We start from the raw sequence: 17,613 nt of genomic DNA, 5'->3' as shown, positions 1-17,613 counted from the left end.
CTGGCTGTCACAGTTTCTGCGTGGGTGGGTTGGTGGGTGGATGGGTGTGGGGTGGTGTGAGTGATAGGGGTTTTAGGGGGAAGGTATGAAGGCGTCACATGACCGTCCAGTACTAATGATAACGTCGCTTGTTCATCTGTGGCAACCAGGGCCAGACGTCTGTCAGGTCGGGAGGACAAGGGCAAGCGTGCGAGAGTGAGAAAGAGAAGCAGCAGAAGCAGCAGCAGCAGCTCGGAGAAGAGAAAGTCAGGAAACTATAACCTCCTCGGTGTTACAGTTTAAGGATAACAACACACATTTTAATTTTTCGGGTGGGAACAGAAAAAAGGCGGCACAATGATGATGATGACCCAGGTGGAGACCACGACGGTGCATTATGATAATGGCTACGAGGAAGAGTACATGCTGCAGGAGGAAGATTGGGACAGGGACATGCTGCTGGACCCAGCCTGGGAACAACAGCAGAGGAAAGTAAGTCCAAGATAAAAAAAAACAAAAACAACACTTTCGTCAAAATTATTACAATGAATTGAATCCTAAGTCATTTGATGTTATAAAGTTGAAAATTATGCTACAGTGCGACGTAGAGTCACATTTGAATTCATTTTCAAAGTTGGATGAAGTTAATTTTGTTTGTATTTTATATTTCTCTATACACTTAGGCAGTATTTCTCTATACAGTGAGTGCCGCACAACATAAGTTTCACTCAGTTGTGCGTTTACATCAAATTAACCACGATAAAGAGTTGGACTTCCGGTTGACATTTTCAAAATAAAAACGTTTTCAGGCGCGTCAGACGGATTAAAGGCACCGCACCATAATGTGAGTTAATTTAAACTTTAAAGCAACCAGTCATCCATATTTCTATTGTATAACTGCGTGTGTGGATGAAGTAGAAGGGGGAAATAAATACTTCAACTAGTCGTTAACAACCATTAGCCATTTTGAGTCGTAACGTTACTTGCGATGTTGGCTAACTTAACTTAGCTAACGTCTCTCGTCAAATCACATGAAGTAGAAAAACGTCCTTCCTGGCACCTGAACATTGAACTCTATATATTATTGATTTATTTCTTACCTATAGTTAGCTGTGAAACGCTGTGACATTTCAGCTGGACGACCACACCGACTCGAGGAACTAACTCAACAGGTCGTCGAAGTTGTCGGTGTTGTTTTACTTTGAAGGGCAGCATTCTCTAACTTCCGGTATGCTTATAGCTAGTTTGCCGCAGACTTGACGCGGCGGCCGGGGGGGGGTCCAGGGCAGGGCAGGGCAGCCAGGGAGGCAAGGAGGGAGGCTTGACGGACGGATGCGGTGGTGGTGGTGGGTACCATCTAACAATAGCTCTGCCTTCCAGCGGCTCTGCAGACTGATACGCGCGGAATGCGAGCTGTCAACAGATGCTTCTAACACATGATGACGCTCTTGGGATTAGAAAGGACGCTACATCTAATTTTAAACCTCGGGACCAAAAGGCATTATAGTAGGGTTAATCCACTGTCCTTGGTGCGGAATTCTTTTGTTTATAGAAACCCACGCAGAAATATTGTACCGGGACCAGCTCAACTCAATATAGCACCGGCCTCCCCTTACTGTCAGTTGGTTTTAGGGCTTTAAAAAGTTGGCCTGGGCCTTAAATTGCATCTTTTTTGCACAACTGGTGGCCCTTAGCTCATTGCCCATATAACCTCCTGTGGCCCCTGTGGGGATGATGACAAAACTGTGTATTTTTGGCATCACAAGGCAGCAACACCAGAGTTAAGTCCCAGGCTGGTCCCATATGCACAGCTATTTTTCCAGTGTTTATCTTTTTACTGATTATAATTTGGAGTTGACAAGTGCTCATTGGAGAGTAGTTTGCTTATGAAGCAGCTGTTTCAAATGATCAGAAGTGATACAGCATCATTGATGGCTGCCTACACTAACATTGGGATAGTGTTTCTTTTTGGCAAATGTGGAAGGTAATGAAGCTGCTCTGGGCACAACCAGCTTATTATACTCCTGTTAGACATTAACAGTGAGTAGTGGTGTTGCCACATTGTTTTTGTTTGCTGCATATGGCCCACTTTTATTCATTTTCTTTGAAATGTTTTTTTTTCTTCCAGTAGCTGTAAATCTGTTATCCAGCTCAAGCCAGACACAGAGGGCTTATTTCAAATCCTACCAGCAGCTGCATGGGGTCCTTGCCTCAGTGGATATTAATGTGGCTGTGGTTAAGTGGACCTTTTTGAGTCTGTTACCAACTCAGACAGGTTTATCAAGGAGATTGATAAAGCCTTCAGTGACAGTTTAGCGTTAGAGTTCTGCGTTACAAATGAAAGTGCAAGTATTACGGATATAAGTTGTAAATATATACCCATAGAAGTTAAATAAGTGTCAACATGAATGAAGAGTAAGAAAATCATTACAATCCATTCACAACACAAGGTCCCGTCTGTTCAACATGTGAAACATTCAGTTCTCTTGTTTTTCCATCCTCCTGGACGGCCCTGCCAGCCGATGACCTAGTCAGGCCCCACAGGCAGCTTTAGGGTTGGTCCTTGCTGGATGTGATTCATAAATATTTTTAGCTGTAATCGTCACTGGTCAGTGTTGCTGGAGAGGGAGGTGGTGGGTGGGGGGTGGGTGGGGGGGCTTGGAAAGTGGGCAGCGGGGTTCTGTCATTGTGGCTGAGTCAAATTTGGAGGACCAGCACGCCACACTTTTTTAACAAGGAGGGCAGCGGTTCAATGTCACATACACCCCGGGGAAGAACATTGTGGTCACTGTGATTTGCACTAAAGCCCAGGTTATATTCTGGTTTTGAACCAGCACCCATAAGGAAAGCCTGAGTGGCTGCCTTGGCAAGACCCATGGTTGAAAATGTAATGTAATGACACGTTTATATACATTATCATCCACATAAAAGTATATAGAAGTGGAGTGGTTGTAGCATCTTGACCAGATCACTGATGCGAGAACATATAAACAGGAAATATATTTTCTAGGAAATTATTGTAGCTGTCATTTTTTAAAATGTGGCAAAAATGAACAAATAACATGATTTTAAATGTGAATTTCTGAGTATGTATGCTGCCATCCTGCCTGTCTACATACCTCACTGTAAGGTTTGGTCAGCGTGCACGCCATGCACTACGATAAAGCTGAGGCCAACCACTTTAGAAGTGGCAAAAAAGTGACAGAGAGTGACGTGAGGGGAAAACTTGCTCTGTATCCACGTGACATTTTCACTCATGTTGTTGACATGGCGAGACGTTTTGACGTTTTTCCTCCCGGTCTCTTATCGTGAGGCACAGCAGAGCGGTCTAAATTTAACACCTTATATCGGTCGGAATGTGCTCTGTGGTCGGCTCCCCGCTTTCATCCACAAAGCGCTGAGCGCCCGTGAATTCTGCTGCTGGCTATTGAGAGACTTTATAAAAATAGGAGGAGAGAGACAATGGGCCTGTCTTAACTTGATTTACAGTATTTCAGTCCCACACGTTTGTTCAGGTGCTCGTTAGCCGTGGAGTTATGGCAGGAAAAAGTAGAAACTGGACACTAATGGGTCACTGAAGGTTAATCCTAAAATGTATCACTGGTCAAAGAGGTAGAGGTTAACATCGAGTTGGTGTATAGTCCTGATGTGAAGACTTGCTAAGCTGTTAGTTGCCTCAGTTTGTTTAGGTTCCACTGCAGATGCTTATAGGGTAATCCACATAATGTAAAGGAGAATTCAAGTGGAGTTAAAGCCCAATTTCCTTCAAACCATAAATGCATCTGCAAAGCTTCACAGTGGGTGCTGAAATAACTGCTGTTGCCATGCATTTGTCCCTTTCCTTGTTAGACCTTCACAGCCTGGTGTAACTCCCACCTGAGGAAAGCTGGCACTCAAATTGAAAACATTGAGGAAGACTTCAGGAATGGACTAAAGCTCATGCTGCTTCTGGAAGTTATCTCAGGTTAGATCACGAAAGGAAAAATGTTTTCAAGGTTTCCTTTCAATTATTTATTTTCATTATATAACAACTTTTATAACATTTTCCCACACATATTTGTATTTGTAGGAGAGAGGTTACCCAAGCCAGACAGAGGGAAGATGCGGTTTCATAAGATTGCTAATGTCAACAAAGCACTGGAGTTCATCACAAGCAAAGGAGTGAAACTGGTCTCCATTGGAGCTGAAGGTAACTAAAGCCCTCCGGTATATATAATTACAGCGCACCTCATTACGTGTGGAGGGGAGTGATAATCAGATCTTTTATCCCCTCTTGTGCAAACTGATGAAAACGGATTGTTTGCTTTTCAGAGATTGTGGACGGTAATGTAAAGATGACTCTTGGAATGATCTGGACTATCATCCTCCGCTTCGCCATTCAGGACATTTCTGTGGAAGGTAAGATGATAAAAACAAAGAAATAATCCACATTTATTTTCTATTGTGCAAACTAGAGTATAAACACACACACAAAACAACAAAAGGTAAAGGTGAAATTTCTTAATTTGCGTTTTTGACCTGTGACCCTAACTTTACTGTGACCAAGCCCTGTGAATTCATTCTCTCCTCAGAAACATCTGCCAAGGAAGGTCTTCTCCTGTGGTGTCAGAGAAAGACCGCCCCCTACAGGAATGTCAATGTCCAAAACTTCCATGTCAGGTCAGTGATTCACACATTAAATACTGAGTCTTAAATGCCTTTTGGTTATAGTGATAGTTCATGTGGTTGATAGTTAACCTAGGTTGTCCTCTCTCTTTTTTCCCATTTTGTCATATTCCAAGCAAAGGGATGATAAAGTTGACTTTAAACAATACGAAATATCAGGACTTAAGTTTGACGTGAACAAAATTTCTTATCATTAATGCTGGTACTGGACTCCAGCAACTTCATCTCTAAGTAGAGTTAGTGAGCTTCCTCTGAATTGACATGTTGGTTCTCTCTGCTCATCGGCTGGTGAAGCTGGAAGGATGGCCTGGCCTTCTGCGCCCTGATTCATAGACACAGACCCGACCTCCTCGACTACTCTAAGCTCAACAAGGTGTCGTGTGGTTTCACTCGTAACCAGGATGCTGTGTTTCAGCCCCCCCAAACACTAACGTACTGATTTTCACCAAATTAACTCTTCTGTCACAGTGTGAACTGATGGAAACAAACACACACTGAACTCAACATAATGGCACTTTTTCAATCTTGTGAATCACCGAAGCTGGAGGTGTATGCCATCTTTTTGAACATTGTCTGTTGCCCATTTTGATTAGTATCCCTTATAGCACTTTTTTTTATTCATATTCATTTAGAAAAGTGTGCCTATTCATAGGTAAGAAACTCTATATTGTTCATGCAATTAAACATGTAAATTATTTGAGGTTACATAAGCCGTAGCTCTATGCAGTAATGTTTTCTAAAGATAAACAGTGTTTTATTTGCCTAATGGATATATTGCTACTTTAATTTATGGATGTGTTTCTTCACAGCAGTGTGCACTCATTTACTCTCACCCCATGCTTCATTACTCTTAACTAAAGTGGTTTACTTGATACACAATTTTCAGCATAATTAGCGTTAAAACAACTGTAGCGTTAGTCCATTTTGTCGTGCACCCCACTGTGCCCTTCACAACACTGGGTTTATTGGTGGTGACATGTGACCTCTTGTTTTTGACACAAAGTGATGAATATGCAAAACGAGGCTCTTCAGAAGATGATGAATTAATACTAAATTAATTTGACTTTTCTCATCCATTTCAAACTCTATAATGTCTGCCATATGGGTGGTGTGTGTGTGCATAGTATTACATGAGCTGTAAATGTTTTTCAGAGCAAACAAATCCACTGCTCATTTAAATGTACTGGTTTCAATGGACTCTCAGGACTCTTAGTGTTTGTGTGTGAACAGGTGAGGGCCTCGTTGAACTGTGCTTCATATTCACAGAGTTACAGAGCGCAGCTGACAGGCTTCCCATGTCTGTCAAGAAACAATAGCGTGCAAGGAGCGCACCCTTTCTCCCCTGGAAGAAGGTGCTGTCTACGGCAGAGAGGAAGGCTGCTTTGTGAATATTTGAGGCGTCAGTCATCCATTGCAAAGTTTGTTTCTGATATAAGACAGTGCTTTATTTTAAAAGTAAAATCTAGAGATCTTACCCACAAGGTTTTATAAGGATTTTATCTGATGAAACCCTGAAGCACATATTGTGAATAAAGAAATAGTTCCTTGCCTAAAAGCCAGCCAGTGTACTCATAAGAACCTCATATAGGAACATTTGCTTCTATTTTACCAAGGCCAAATTTGGCCCAGCTCTGTATATCTTTAGCAGGGGAACACCATGGCTGGTTAAGAAGAGTGACATTATCCTTTGTTTTGGAAACAGAAGCACTCTCTTTTCAGCAGACAACTCAGTGGCCTGACTTGGACTTGACCCTGAATAGTCACAGAAACATGAGCCTAGTCCCTGCAGAGCTCAGGCTTAGCTTTTCCTCTGCTATTGTCCACATTGTCACGTAGTGTTCCCCGGTTAGAGGCGACCAGGCCTCAGGAAAGTGTACAAAATGGTTTGTCATATTTCTTAGTTAAATCCTAAGGATGGTGTCTATTGTCAGACAATAGATAGCCTACCAATTGGTAACTAAAGCTAAATATGGGTGGTGAGGCACCAGATCTATTTCTCTGGACTGCTTCCCTGTTTTTACCTTTTTTTTTGACATACATATTCACTCAGTCAGTCACACCTCGGCTTCTCAGTTCTGCTCGTGCTGCCAGGAGACAGTTTCATTGTGAGCCAGGCAGCTGTTGAGTCTGGCTCCAGGTGAGGGTGTTCGTTAAGCTGCTGAACCAGCCCTGGTCAGAGACACACACACACACACAGGCATTGGGGTATCCTTCTCTCCATCCATCCCTCCATCCCACCATCAGTTTACTACCCCAATCCATCCATCCATCTGTCTGTCTGTCTTGCACTGGATCTGTGAGCAGCTGGCCCTGTCATGTAGTGTGCCAACCCTCTCCCACCTACCTCTATGGAACAGTGTTACCGAGATAGGGACAATAGCAGCAGCATGATAGCATGAAGAGTAGTTGATTTCCATGTTGAGTATTTTATGATTATTCGAGTCATGTATAAAGTAAAGTTGTCATGGGAGAAGATTCACGAGTGCAAACATTCACTTTTTTTTGTCACCTCTCATCTGTAACACTTCACATTGACATGTTGCTGACAAAACAATCAATTACTTAGTTAAAGAAAATAACCAGTTACAGTGAAAATCATGTGGAGCAGTCTGAGGTTGTCAGATAAAAGCAAAATGTAGACAAAAAAAGTATAACATAATCCATAATATGTTATGGATATGAGAAGATAAATTACTTCTCCATGGAGATAAGTTGATGATTTCCCTCAACTCACCAAATCAATAATTAACACAACACTGAGTGGCCAGTTCATGACAGAAATGAAAAAAAGACAATTCATTTGTGCAAATATAAATTTAAAAACAATTGCTCTTAGATTAAAGTGCATGTACAGTCAGCGATGAGGGAGTATAATGTGTCCACCATAGCATGGAGGTCAGCGCGGTGGCATTTTAAGTCCGGCATTGCTGTTCAGTGATGTAGAATTGTGTTACTTTATTTAGGATGATCCTCTGGGGAACCTGAACCTGGCTTTTGACATAGCCGAGAAACACCTGGACATTCCCAAAATGCTGGACGCTGAAGGTAATGTTTCATAAACCAGAGGCCAAATACAAGTGTTTGAATTGAAATGTTGAACTGATATGTCAACACTATTATTGTTTGTATGAGTCAGTTCATTTTCGTTAACATTGTATGTGAGTGTTAGTGTAGGATAGAAATCATAATAAACTGATAGTTACAATGGATTTTTCTGTTCCAGAGTACTTTTATGTCATTTTTCACTTGTTTTCTCCCTTTCTACCACCTTGACTGTGCCCCACTCTCAATGCCATAGATATCATCAACACCCCCAAGCCCGATGAAAGAGCGATCATGACCTACGTGTCCTGCTTTTACCATGCCTTTGCTGGTGCTGAGCAGGTACAGTCCCCTAAGATGAGTTAGCTATTCCTGCCTCTGCTGTACAGTCCATATGTATTTTGAGAACAGACCCAGGTGCAGAACTTGATTGCCACTTTGATTTTGATGTGTCATTGAGATCAAAAAACATATTGTGAGAATAATTTTTAAGGATATTGGAAGGATGAATAGGAGCGTGACTGTGCTGTGCTACTTTTCTGATGTAATTACATTATTCTCGTGCCCTGTGCTCTCAGGCAGAGACAGCTGCCAACAGGATCTGTAAGGTGCTCGGTGTAAACCAGGAGAATGAGAAGCTGATGGAGGAGTATGAGAGACTGGCCAGTGAGGTAAAGTAAGATTTGAAATGTCATTAAAAAAAACACACACAACCTGTTTGATGATGACACTTTGTGAAATGAAACCATTGATTTTTCAAAGCGAAACTAAACTTTATCTGGCACATACAGAACAAGAACAGACTTAAGTTTAGATTGAAAACTCTTTCTTTCCCACACTAATGAATTCCATTTCTGTGATAAGCAGAGAGCCATCTGTTGAAAAGCTGAATAATTCATCGGTCTTCATGACATACTACTATCTTAACAGCTCTCTTTCCTCTCGGTTTATTCCCACGTTGTCCCTGTGTTTCCCAGTTGCTGGAGTGGATCCGCCGCACCACTCCCTGGCTGGAGAACCGCACCCCAGAGAAGACCATGGCAGAGATGCAGCGGAAACTGGAGGATTTCAGGGACTACAGGCGCCAGCACAAGCCCCCTAAGGTGCAGGAGAAGTGCCAGTTGGAAATTAACTTCAACACCCTGCAGACCAAGTTACGCATCAGCAATCGCCCTGCCTTTATGCCCTCTGAGGGGAAGATGGTATCTGTAAGTGACAACACCAAATTCTTCCATCACTTCTGTTCAACAGTTGAAGAAATGTTTGCGATTGTGTGCAACACTATTAATGTGTTTTATATCACATTCTGCCACTTTAATGTAGTGGACCTGACAGTGTACCAGTCTAGGGTGATTCCAATATCTGTTTATCAGTTTTTCTAAATGGTCTAAGTCAAATTTAATCTGAACTTCTTAAAAGAGTTCATTTAAACTGTGATTTTTTTTCATTTTCATTTTGTTTCCAGGACATAGCCAGTGCATGGCAGGGCCTGGAGGGGGCAGAGAAAGGCTACGAGGAGTGGCTCCTCACCGAGATCCGTCGGCTCGAGAGGCTTGACCACCTGGCTGAAAAGTTCCGCCAAAAAGCCACCAATCACGAGAACTGGGCCGGCGGTCAGTTTTAGTTGTGCATTTCAGCTTTTTAACCGTCTGGGTGGTTGTTTTTGTATCTGTCACTCACTGCCGTGTCAATAGGTCTGTGCGTTTACCTGTTTATCTTGGCTTATCAGCTCCTTGTTTATCTACAGGCATCTGTATTCATGGCTCTCTGCCTCCTTTCCAGTGTTCAAGTGTTTCATTTAACCTTGTGGTTTGTTTAGACTTGTACCTAATGAGATTTGATCGTGGGTTTTAGTCTGTCCAATACAATCAGCCTATAGTGAATTGTAACAGGTCATTTTCTCCATCTGCAATGACCAAATAAGGCCTGTGTTTAGACCTAACCTATTAATTATCTTGTTGTTCTTTTCTCTTACCCCATCCTTTTTTTCCTCTTTGCCTATTTGTGACATTCAGGTAAAGAACTGATCCTTTCCATGAAGGACTACGAAACGGCCACCTTGACAGAAATCAGAGCATTACTTCGAAAACACGAGGCCTTTGAGAGCGACTTGGCAGCCCACCAGGACAGAGTGGAGCAGATTGCCGCCATTGCACAGGAACTGAAGTACGTACTCCCTATAGCAGATGTTTGCAGTCATGTGTCATGGAGGCCCAAGAGTGTGTTTTTCACTCCTGTCAAACACAGCATTCAGGAGCAGTGGTGGTCTTGTTTTCTATTTCTCTCCTGTAAATATTATTCTAAAAGCCCATTCTTAAAGCACAGTGCATCAAATCGGCAGTAGGTCAATGATCCTATATATATATTTAGTCAGTTTGTTCACATTTGAGACAGTGGAGGAAGTTGGAACAATATAACCTCACTGTCTCAAAACCGTGATTTGCATGTTAGGTGATGAGCCTCCTTGGAACAGTTATCATGAACCTTCCTCAAAGCCTTTCCTTCTTAACAAAGTGTCTGTCACTAAAATGTATCACAACACAAGGACACACAACCTGAAAGGTGCAGGTCATTGCCGTGCGACGATGCCAATCAGCAGGGATTGAGTACACCTGTCCATCATCAACTCCTCAGTCTGGGATTGGCTGCAGAGCATTTCCTGTTTCCTATTTAACCGGTGCTCTGAGAGCAGAGTCTATCATTTCAGCTGACAAGCAAAATGACTGTGTGGATTTCTCCAAGGTATGGGAATATAATTTTAAACTGTGTTTGATTGTTCATTTTTCTATTTGGTGGTTATTTGTTTTAGGTTTTTGACCATGCTGTTTTCTTTTCACAGTCAGTTGCTTCTCATTGCACTGCTAAGTTGGAATATCCACTGCCGCCCTGCTAAAAAAGGTAAAGACTGCAACTCCACAGTAAATGGTTTTTTTTGGGAAGTTTAAAAAATGTAAACATACTAACTTATTTTTTCTTCTCCATTAGGTTGGAACCAGCCAGGCGTTCACTATGGCTCAACCGGCGATGCTCTTCAACCATCCAATATGAATAATCCTGCTGTCTCATTTCACCATGAACCAGCTATGGGTTCAAACTACCCAGCAAGCTCGGGTCATGCAGCACACACTTCCAACAACGCTCCGTGGAATAATGCGGGTCCTGCTTGGGACCCTGTGGAAGAGTCCTCAACTGCCCACAGTGTGTCCAGAATGTCTCACCCCAGTCCTAACGTTGGTCTTCCTCCACCACCTCCACCTTTCTTTCAGGCAGGTGAGCTTATGCACTATGAGAATAACTTTGAGCATGGGCTCGAGGAAAGGGAAACCGAGGAGCTTAACCCTCCACCTCCACCTCCTCCTCCTCCTTATCCTGGCCCTGACTTCCGGGCTGGTGAGTTGAGCCACTATGAATCCACCTTCAGCCATGGAAATGAAGAGAGGGAAACGGAGTCACGAGGAGGCTACGGTGGTCCACCTCCCTTCATGGGGGCGTCTGCGCCACTCGACGTGGCACCTATGTCTCTTTACCCTGTTCCTCCGCCGCCTCCACCACCATTTGGCCCAAGCCAGTACCACCTCTTCCTGACTGGTCAGCTTCCTCCTGGCAGATTCTCACACTTCCAGTCCGAGTATGAAAACGGGGGAGACCACTGGGGTGAAGTCCATTATGAGCGATACGACTATCCCAGTGCTCCCGTCGTCTCTGCAGCTCATGAGGATCCCCGTGATGCTCCCTGGCGGCCGCAGCAGCAGCCACAACCCTATGCCAAGTCTTGAACAAAGCTGAATGTCTTCAAACACAAGGAAAAGGGCAGCTCTTGTTCAGTTTGTGTGTATTTGACATCTGTAAGTTTTGAAATAAAAATAAAATCTAAATGTCCTTGTTGGGTTTTCTTTAGTTCACCTTTCCTTCAAAATGTAGACTAACTAAAATCCAGTAAGAGGCACAGACTCCTGGAGTTTGAGCAACTTGACTTGCAAAGGCCACCAATTGTCTGGGTGTTCATTAAATTTTAGCTCTTATGTTTTTTTTTTTTTTTTCTCTCTTTGTAAATTGTAGCTTGCTACAGTATGGTACACCCTGTCCTGTTTACTGGAAAAATGCCTGGGGAGGAAAAAATGCTGCAAAGCTTGAGACAAACACTAATACATACTGTTTTTCCAGTGAGCTGGACTACCATGATGTGGCTGCTGTGAACCAGCGTTGCCAGAGCATCTGTGACTTGTGGGACAAGCTGGGGACCCTGACTCAGAAGAGGAGAGAGGCACTGGAGGTATGGCCACTAGTTAAGGTTGTTAAATCCATTTTACCAGTTTTTGTGATGAGCTGAGTTTTTGCATATTAGCAAGTGCATTCCTAAAACTAATTTCTCCTCATTTGTTAGGATAGCTTAAGTCCCCACAAGAGTGCGCTGATGTTCCACATTAGCCACAACAGAGTCAGAATTTAAGTTGCATCTGCATCCACTTTAGTCAAAATGTCACAGTAAGCATATTTAGGTGTCTTGTCATTGAGATCTGAAGAGTGAAATGACACAACTGATTGATGAGGAGAGATAATTGGATCCCCTTTAAAATCCCTGACCCACATAGAGGGGTAAAATTGGAGCGTGGCAGGGATAAAGGAGAAATAGATGTAAGACTTCTGTCCAGGGAAAGGACTGGCTCAAAGCCCACAGGCCACTTCCGCTGATCCATGTTGGCCATTCCAGACCTGCAAATGTGTGAGGGCCCGGGAAAAGGGCCAAGGATTAAGTCTGAATGACAGTGACAGGGGTCTGTTTTCTGTCTGCCTCCTGCTCCCACCATCCTCTGCTGAAGGGTGGGACCCCGTCAGCAACAAACAAGCCGGAGTTTGGGGTTAACAAGGCCATAACGCTGTTAGTCATCAAAACTGTGAGGGAATGTTGTTGTTTTTTTTGTGGATTTGTTATGTGAGATGAAGATGATGAGTCATCTTTAGTTCAGGTAAATGCTGAGCTATAGGTTGGATGTTATGAATTTTTCTAGGAATTGAACACCTACTCAGAAATAAATAAAATATCTTGTAATCCTTTCAGCGGACTGAGAAGCTGCTGGAGACTATTGATCAGTTGTTCTTGGAGTTTGCCAAGAGGTCGGCTCCTTTTAATAACTGGATGGAAGGAGCCATGGAGGACCTGCAGGACATGTTCATTGTGCATACTATTGAAGAAGTCCAGGTAAGCATACAGAATACTTCTACTGTTTGTTAAAGTAGTAGTAGTAGTAGTAATTGCAAACTTCTGCTCTTCATTGTGAATGTCTTTTAGGTCTATAATGTTGCATGATGTGTAATTTGAATAGATCTGTCCAACCTTTTTCCTTTTTTTTCCTTCTGCCAGAGTCTAATCGCAGCTCATGACCAGTTCAAAGCTACTCTACCTGAGGCGGATGCCGAGAGACAGGCCATCTTGGGAATCCACAACGAGGTGCAGAAAATTTCCCAGAGCTACGGGATCAAGGCCAACATTATCAACCCTTACAGCACCATTACAACTGAGGAGCTTCTCAACAAGTGGGAAAAGGTAGCTCCAGGTTTCAAACTCACATACAGTACAGACCTTTTATATATCAAGGAATAGTCATTATGCAGATAGTGGCTGTCTGGTCATATAAAAGCTGTCATTATGAAATAGGAGCAAGGAGAGCAGTGTCTATACTCCACTGATAAAGTAAAGGAGTGCTGCTCAAATGTTTTATCACTGAGTTAAAGGACTTAGCACCCTGAAAGTATCTGAAGCATATAATCCAAATATATCAATTCTGTTTAATGTTAACCGCTCCTTGCAGGAGGAGCCGGCTTCCCACAATACCATGTAAGGCCTCTGTGTGACCATGTGTGTTCTTTCTAGGTGAAGAAGCTGGTCCCTCAGAGGGATGGTTCCCTCCAGGAGGAGATGGCACGCCAGCATGCCCACGAAAGGCTGAGACGGCAGTTTGCTGCCCAGGCTAATCTCATTGGTCCCTGGATACAGGCCAGGATGGAGGTTAGACATACAGGCTTCATAAGCAATTTGACAGTTATCTCCGTCTAATCAAATAAAGACCTAAAATGGAAGATAATTCTATTCAAATGCACTGCACATATGGGAAGTACAATGATGGTGACTTTCCTGATAATGATATTGATAATTAAATAATGCCAAGTAAAAGGACTGAATATTATTATACACATACAATTTCTCTTCATCAAATCATATTGGTTTGGACAGAATTTACTCTGAGGCACAGGTAAATGACTCCCTGCAGTATCAGTATCGAAAACATTAGCTCTTTTGACCAGTGTTTTATAATCTAAATTGGTCCAAAAATTAAGTTGACCTTGTTTCATGTCTTGCCCAAACAGGAAATTGGACGCTGCTCCTTGGACATGGGAGGCACCCTGGAGGACCAGATGACACAACTGAAACAATTTGAGCACGTCATTGTTGCTTATAAACCCAACGTTGACAAGTTGGAGGGAGACCACCAGCTAATCCAGGAGTCCCTGGTGTTTGACAACAAACACACCAACTACACTATGGAGGTACAGGACAGTGTTGAATATGACAGACATGAACAGGCGCAATAGGCGCAGGTATTGTATATGTGCAGTATTTTAAATATTAAACACATATTCTTTGCAGCTCTGCATGGATAATGAGACTGAGAAATGTGTAAATTCCTATAGGAACATACATTTACTGATACTGGGTTTTTAAAGATTCATTACTTATTTAACTGATAAATATGTGTCTTTTCTGTTTGAACATGTTCTGTACCACATCCACAGCACATCCGTGTCGGGTGGGAGCTTCTCCTCACAACCATTGCCCGAACCATTAATGAGATCGAGACCCAGATCCTGACCCGGGATGCCAAGGGCATCAGCCAGCAGCAGATGAGCGATTTCAGATCCTCTTTCACCCACTTTGACCGGGTACAGCTCTCCACCATTTCACATGGTGACATTGTCCCTTTGAGTGACTGACCTAAAGCAATCTGAGCGATTCAGACACGGAGCAGGGGGTAGCCACGTATTTATAGATAGTCCTATAACTCGGAGCATGGTGACCCAAACGTCCTCCCTGGTGTTTGTTTGTGAGCTTGAATTCTCGCCAGACCCAAAAGCAGTGTTCAGCATCTGACCCTATATTTGACCTACAGCGATGCCCGCTGGAGAGTATGGACAATAGATATAACATTTCTCCCTTGGCTGTCACAAATTGCCATTGTACTATGAAATGTTAAGCCATATTTAAGCACATTTAACACATTTTCAAGCAAGATCCATGCAGTTTTGATGGAAGCATTAAGAACTGATGGCTTATCTAAGTATTCTGTTTCATTTATTCAAGCTACATTTGGAGAAATTTCACAGACTGTGTCTCACTGTGCCAGACTAACAGTGTGGATAACACACCCAACAAATAGAAATTACAGCATGAAATTGGCATGTAGCGATGTCCCAGATAAGAAACATTTTGTTTGTGTTTATAGTCTCCATGTGCACAGTTACACTGTGTGCACGCAAGTATATGAGCAATGTTACTTCTTTCCTGAGTTTTTAAGTTCTCCTTTATCATGGACTCATGATCATCTTTAGTGCCACATCACAAAAACCAAGAACTTGAAGTGCTTAAAGTTGAAACCATTCTTCCTCTGTGTTGTTTATTATTATGCAGAACATCTGTCAGTGTAAAATTTGGAAAAGGTTAGACTTCTCCATTCAGTCTAACATTACTGCAGTCATTTTAATGTAGCTGTATATGATGTATTTAGCTTGTGTCTCTGTTTTTCTTCATTTTCTCCCTGTCTTCTTTCCTCTTTGCTCCCCTGTGTTGTGCACCTGAAATTTGGCCTCCAATTGTAGAAGAAGAATGGAGCTATGGACACTGATGACTTCAGAGCTTGCCTCATCTCTATGGGATATGACTTGGTATGGTGTTCCAGCTGTGGGTGGATGAATGGGTCACTTCTGTTTTCTTGCATTGTTCTACACGTATACCGTTCATATGCTTCTCTATCCATGCCTTTCTCAGGGAGAGGTGGAGTTTGCCCGTATAATGATGCTGGTGGACCCTAATACTACTGGAGTTGTCTCCTTCCAGTCTTTCATTGACTTTATGACCAGAGAGACGGCTGATACAGACACTTCCGAGCAGGTTGTGGCATCCTTCCGGATCCTCGCAGCTGATAAGGTATGCGCCTGTGTTTGTGTGGCTTACCGGCACATGGCTAGATATTTTTAGCCAGCACTAATCTATTCCATTCCAATCATTATTTCCAAGAATTTTACTGTGCCAAGATGATTTATGAGCTAACATTTTGTTCATGGGCTAAAAATGGAAAAGGGTGGCATTAGCATGAATCTTCCTGTAAAACATGCCTGAAACACATTCTCCTTTACCACCACAGCCCTACATACTAGTGGAGGAGCTAAGGAGAGAACTTCCTCCAGAACAAGCAGAGTATTGCATCATGAGGATGCCGCCTTATGCCGGCCCTGGAGCACCACCAGGGGCACTGGACTACACTGCCTTCTCCACTGCGCTCTATGGAGAGAGCGACCTTTAACCCAACTAGAAAACCTTTAAACCACTGACCGTTTACCTAACCCACCCCGCCATGCCTCCCCTCCATCTCTCGTGATTATAAGGAATCTATAAGAAAAGTTGGATCAAATATGTCGACTGAGATGTTTGTGACCATACACAGTTTTTGTTGATTAGTTTTCTGACGCTTTAGTTTGTCTACAATCATGCTGAGCATTGTCAAGTGTCATGGTTGCTTCTTATGTCCTATAAAAGATGGCCCATAATAAACAAATAAAAACTGACATACTCAAATTATATAATGAAAATCAATGCATTGTATGTTTTACCTTGTGTGTCTTGGTGTTGGTGCAGAAAGTCGGTGATCAAGTAGAAACTTAATTCACACACCATAAAAGACACAAGTCACTTGATAATATGCATACAGCAACAGGATCGTGGTGTTTTGGTGGTTTATCAGTTGAAGTAGTAAGACGTAAAAGTCCTGTTTCATCTAATGCTGTCATGTATTGTTTTGATATTTCCTCACAGTGCCTTTGTTTTGGGAATGCAATCATCCGATAAGGCATTTTGTGATAGTTTAAGTGAATTACAGTTCGTAAAAGCAAATTTCAGACCTACTGCCATCCAACAATAAACACAATAGAAAATGGGTTCCCAAAGGGCTAAAAATACAGAGTACTAACAGAGGAAAAGTGGGAAACCACATAAATGCAGAAGTAAATGTTTACAATTTTCACTGTAGACTAAATGTGCAGTATTCATGAGAAGTGCGTTTGAAGATAAAACATTTTCTCAGGCAGCAGCAAACATAATGGTTACATGTGCTTAGAAATAACTACAATAAATTGACAAAAATAAATACATAAATTAGCATCAAGTGATTTCCCAATTTTCTTTTGTTGACAGATTTTAAGGCCTATTGCTAGTAGAAATATACATTGATTTATCCATATAAAACTGCTGTTTGGCTACATGTTCCCCTTCACTGTACTCATGTTGTATGCTGTTTGAGAATAAAATTAAATTGTAGTTAAAGAATTAACATACTTGTACTATAATGTCTTTCATACAGCAAATTGAGTATCTAAATATACAGTAACTAAGTGTTGCCCTTGTAAGATACTAAGTCTATGCAAATTACATTCTGCCACAACAATCTTGTAATGCTCTGAATAATGATAACATTTTGTGTTTATGATTTTACACCCATGATGTAAGTGGGCTAAACTATTGTGGAAGTGATAAAAAAGGAGTTTACCACTTCACACTGATCCAATAATTTAACACTATTAAGACGAAAGAAACTCTCTTTGAAAGAAAAGTTTCTTTTTTTGGAAACTGATGACCGTGGCTTCAGAAACTTCTGAGCT

General features: G+C 42.2%; 2 protein-coding genes across 2 annotated transcripts; both read left to right on the top strand.

The window, feature by feature from the left end:
* The first annotated feature begins 140 nt into the window (after window positions 1-140).
* Window positions 141-16,506, top strand: actn2b (actinin, alpha 2b). Its single transcript, XM_085799777.1, has 21 exons — window positions 141-471; window positions 3,829-3,943; window positions 4,049-4,168; window positions 4,291-4,377; window positions 4,551-4,638; window positions 4,939-5,017; window positions 7,608-7,689; window positions 7,943-8,028; window positions 8,265-8,357; window positions 8,664-8,894; window positions 9,152-9,299; window positions 9,702-9,852; window positions 11,851-11,959; window positions 12,746-12,886; window positions 13,049-13,231; window positions 13,559-13,693; window positions 14,053-14,232; window positions 14,479-14,625; window positions 15,559-15,624; window positions 15,728-15,886; window positions 16,104-16,506. The coding sequence occupies exons 1-21, from the start codon at window positions 337-339 to the stop codon at window positions 16,260-16,262; spliced, it is 2,694 nt and encodes an 897-aa protein (XP_085655903.1). The 5' UTR covers window positions 141-336; the 3' UTR covers window positions 16,263-16,506.
* Window positions 10,201-14,625, top strand: LOC146973319 (uncharacterized). The gene is made up of 8 exons (XM_085799778.1): window positions 10,201-10,428; window positions 10,526-10,584; window positions 10,672-11,959; window positions 12,746-12,886; window positions 13,049-13,231; window positions 13,559-13,693; window positions 14,053-14,232; window positions 14,479-14,625. Exons 1-3 carry the CDS (start codon window positions 10,406-10,408, stop codon window positions 11,460-11,462), a joined length of 873 nt encoding a protein of 290 aa, XP_085655904.1. The 5' UTR covers window positions 10,201-10,405; the 3' UTR covers window positions 11,463-11,959; window positions 12,746-12,886; window positions 13,049-13,231; window positions 13,559-13,693; window positions 14,053-14,232; window positions 14,479-14,625.
* Window positions 16,507-17,613: the final 1,107 nt, after the last annotated feature.

The sequence above is a fragment of the Trachurus japonicus genome, chromosome 15 (assembly GCF_045865225.1).
Source record: "Trachurus japonicus isolate A0001 chromosome 15, Traja_1.0".
NCBI lineage: Eukaryota > Metazoa > Chordata > Actinopteri > Carangiformes > Carangidae > Trachurus > Trachurus japonicus.
The sequence above is the reverse complement of the archived record's forward strand: the minus strand, read 5'-3'. Positions and strand labels throughout refer to the sequence as shown.

Bases quoted from the DNA above. Each gene is read 5' to 3' on its own strand.
- actn2b (XM_085799777.1), top strand. From the start codon at position 337: ATGATGATGATGACCCAGGTGGAGACCACGACGGTGCATTATGATAAT. The intron at 472-3,828 runs GTAAGTCCAAGA...TTTCCTTGTTAG, and splicing joins GGGAACAACAGCAGAGGAAA to ACCTTCACAGCCTGGTGTAA. The intron at 15,887-16,103 runs GTATGCGCCTGT...TTACCACCACAG, and splicing joins GGATCCTCGCAGCTGATAAG to CCCTACATACTAGTGGAGGA.
- LOC146973319 (XM_085799778.1), top strand. From the start codon at position 10,406: ATGACTGTGTGGATTTCTCCAAG. The intron at 10,429-10,525 runs GTATGGGAATAT...TTCTTTTCACAG, and splicing joins ACTGTGTGGATTTCTCCAAG to TCAGTTGCTTCTCATTGCAC. The intron at 10,585-10,671 runs GTAAAGACTGCA...CTTCTCCATTAG, and splicing joins CTGCCGCCCTGCTAAAAAAG to GTTGGAACCAGCCAGGCGTT.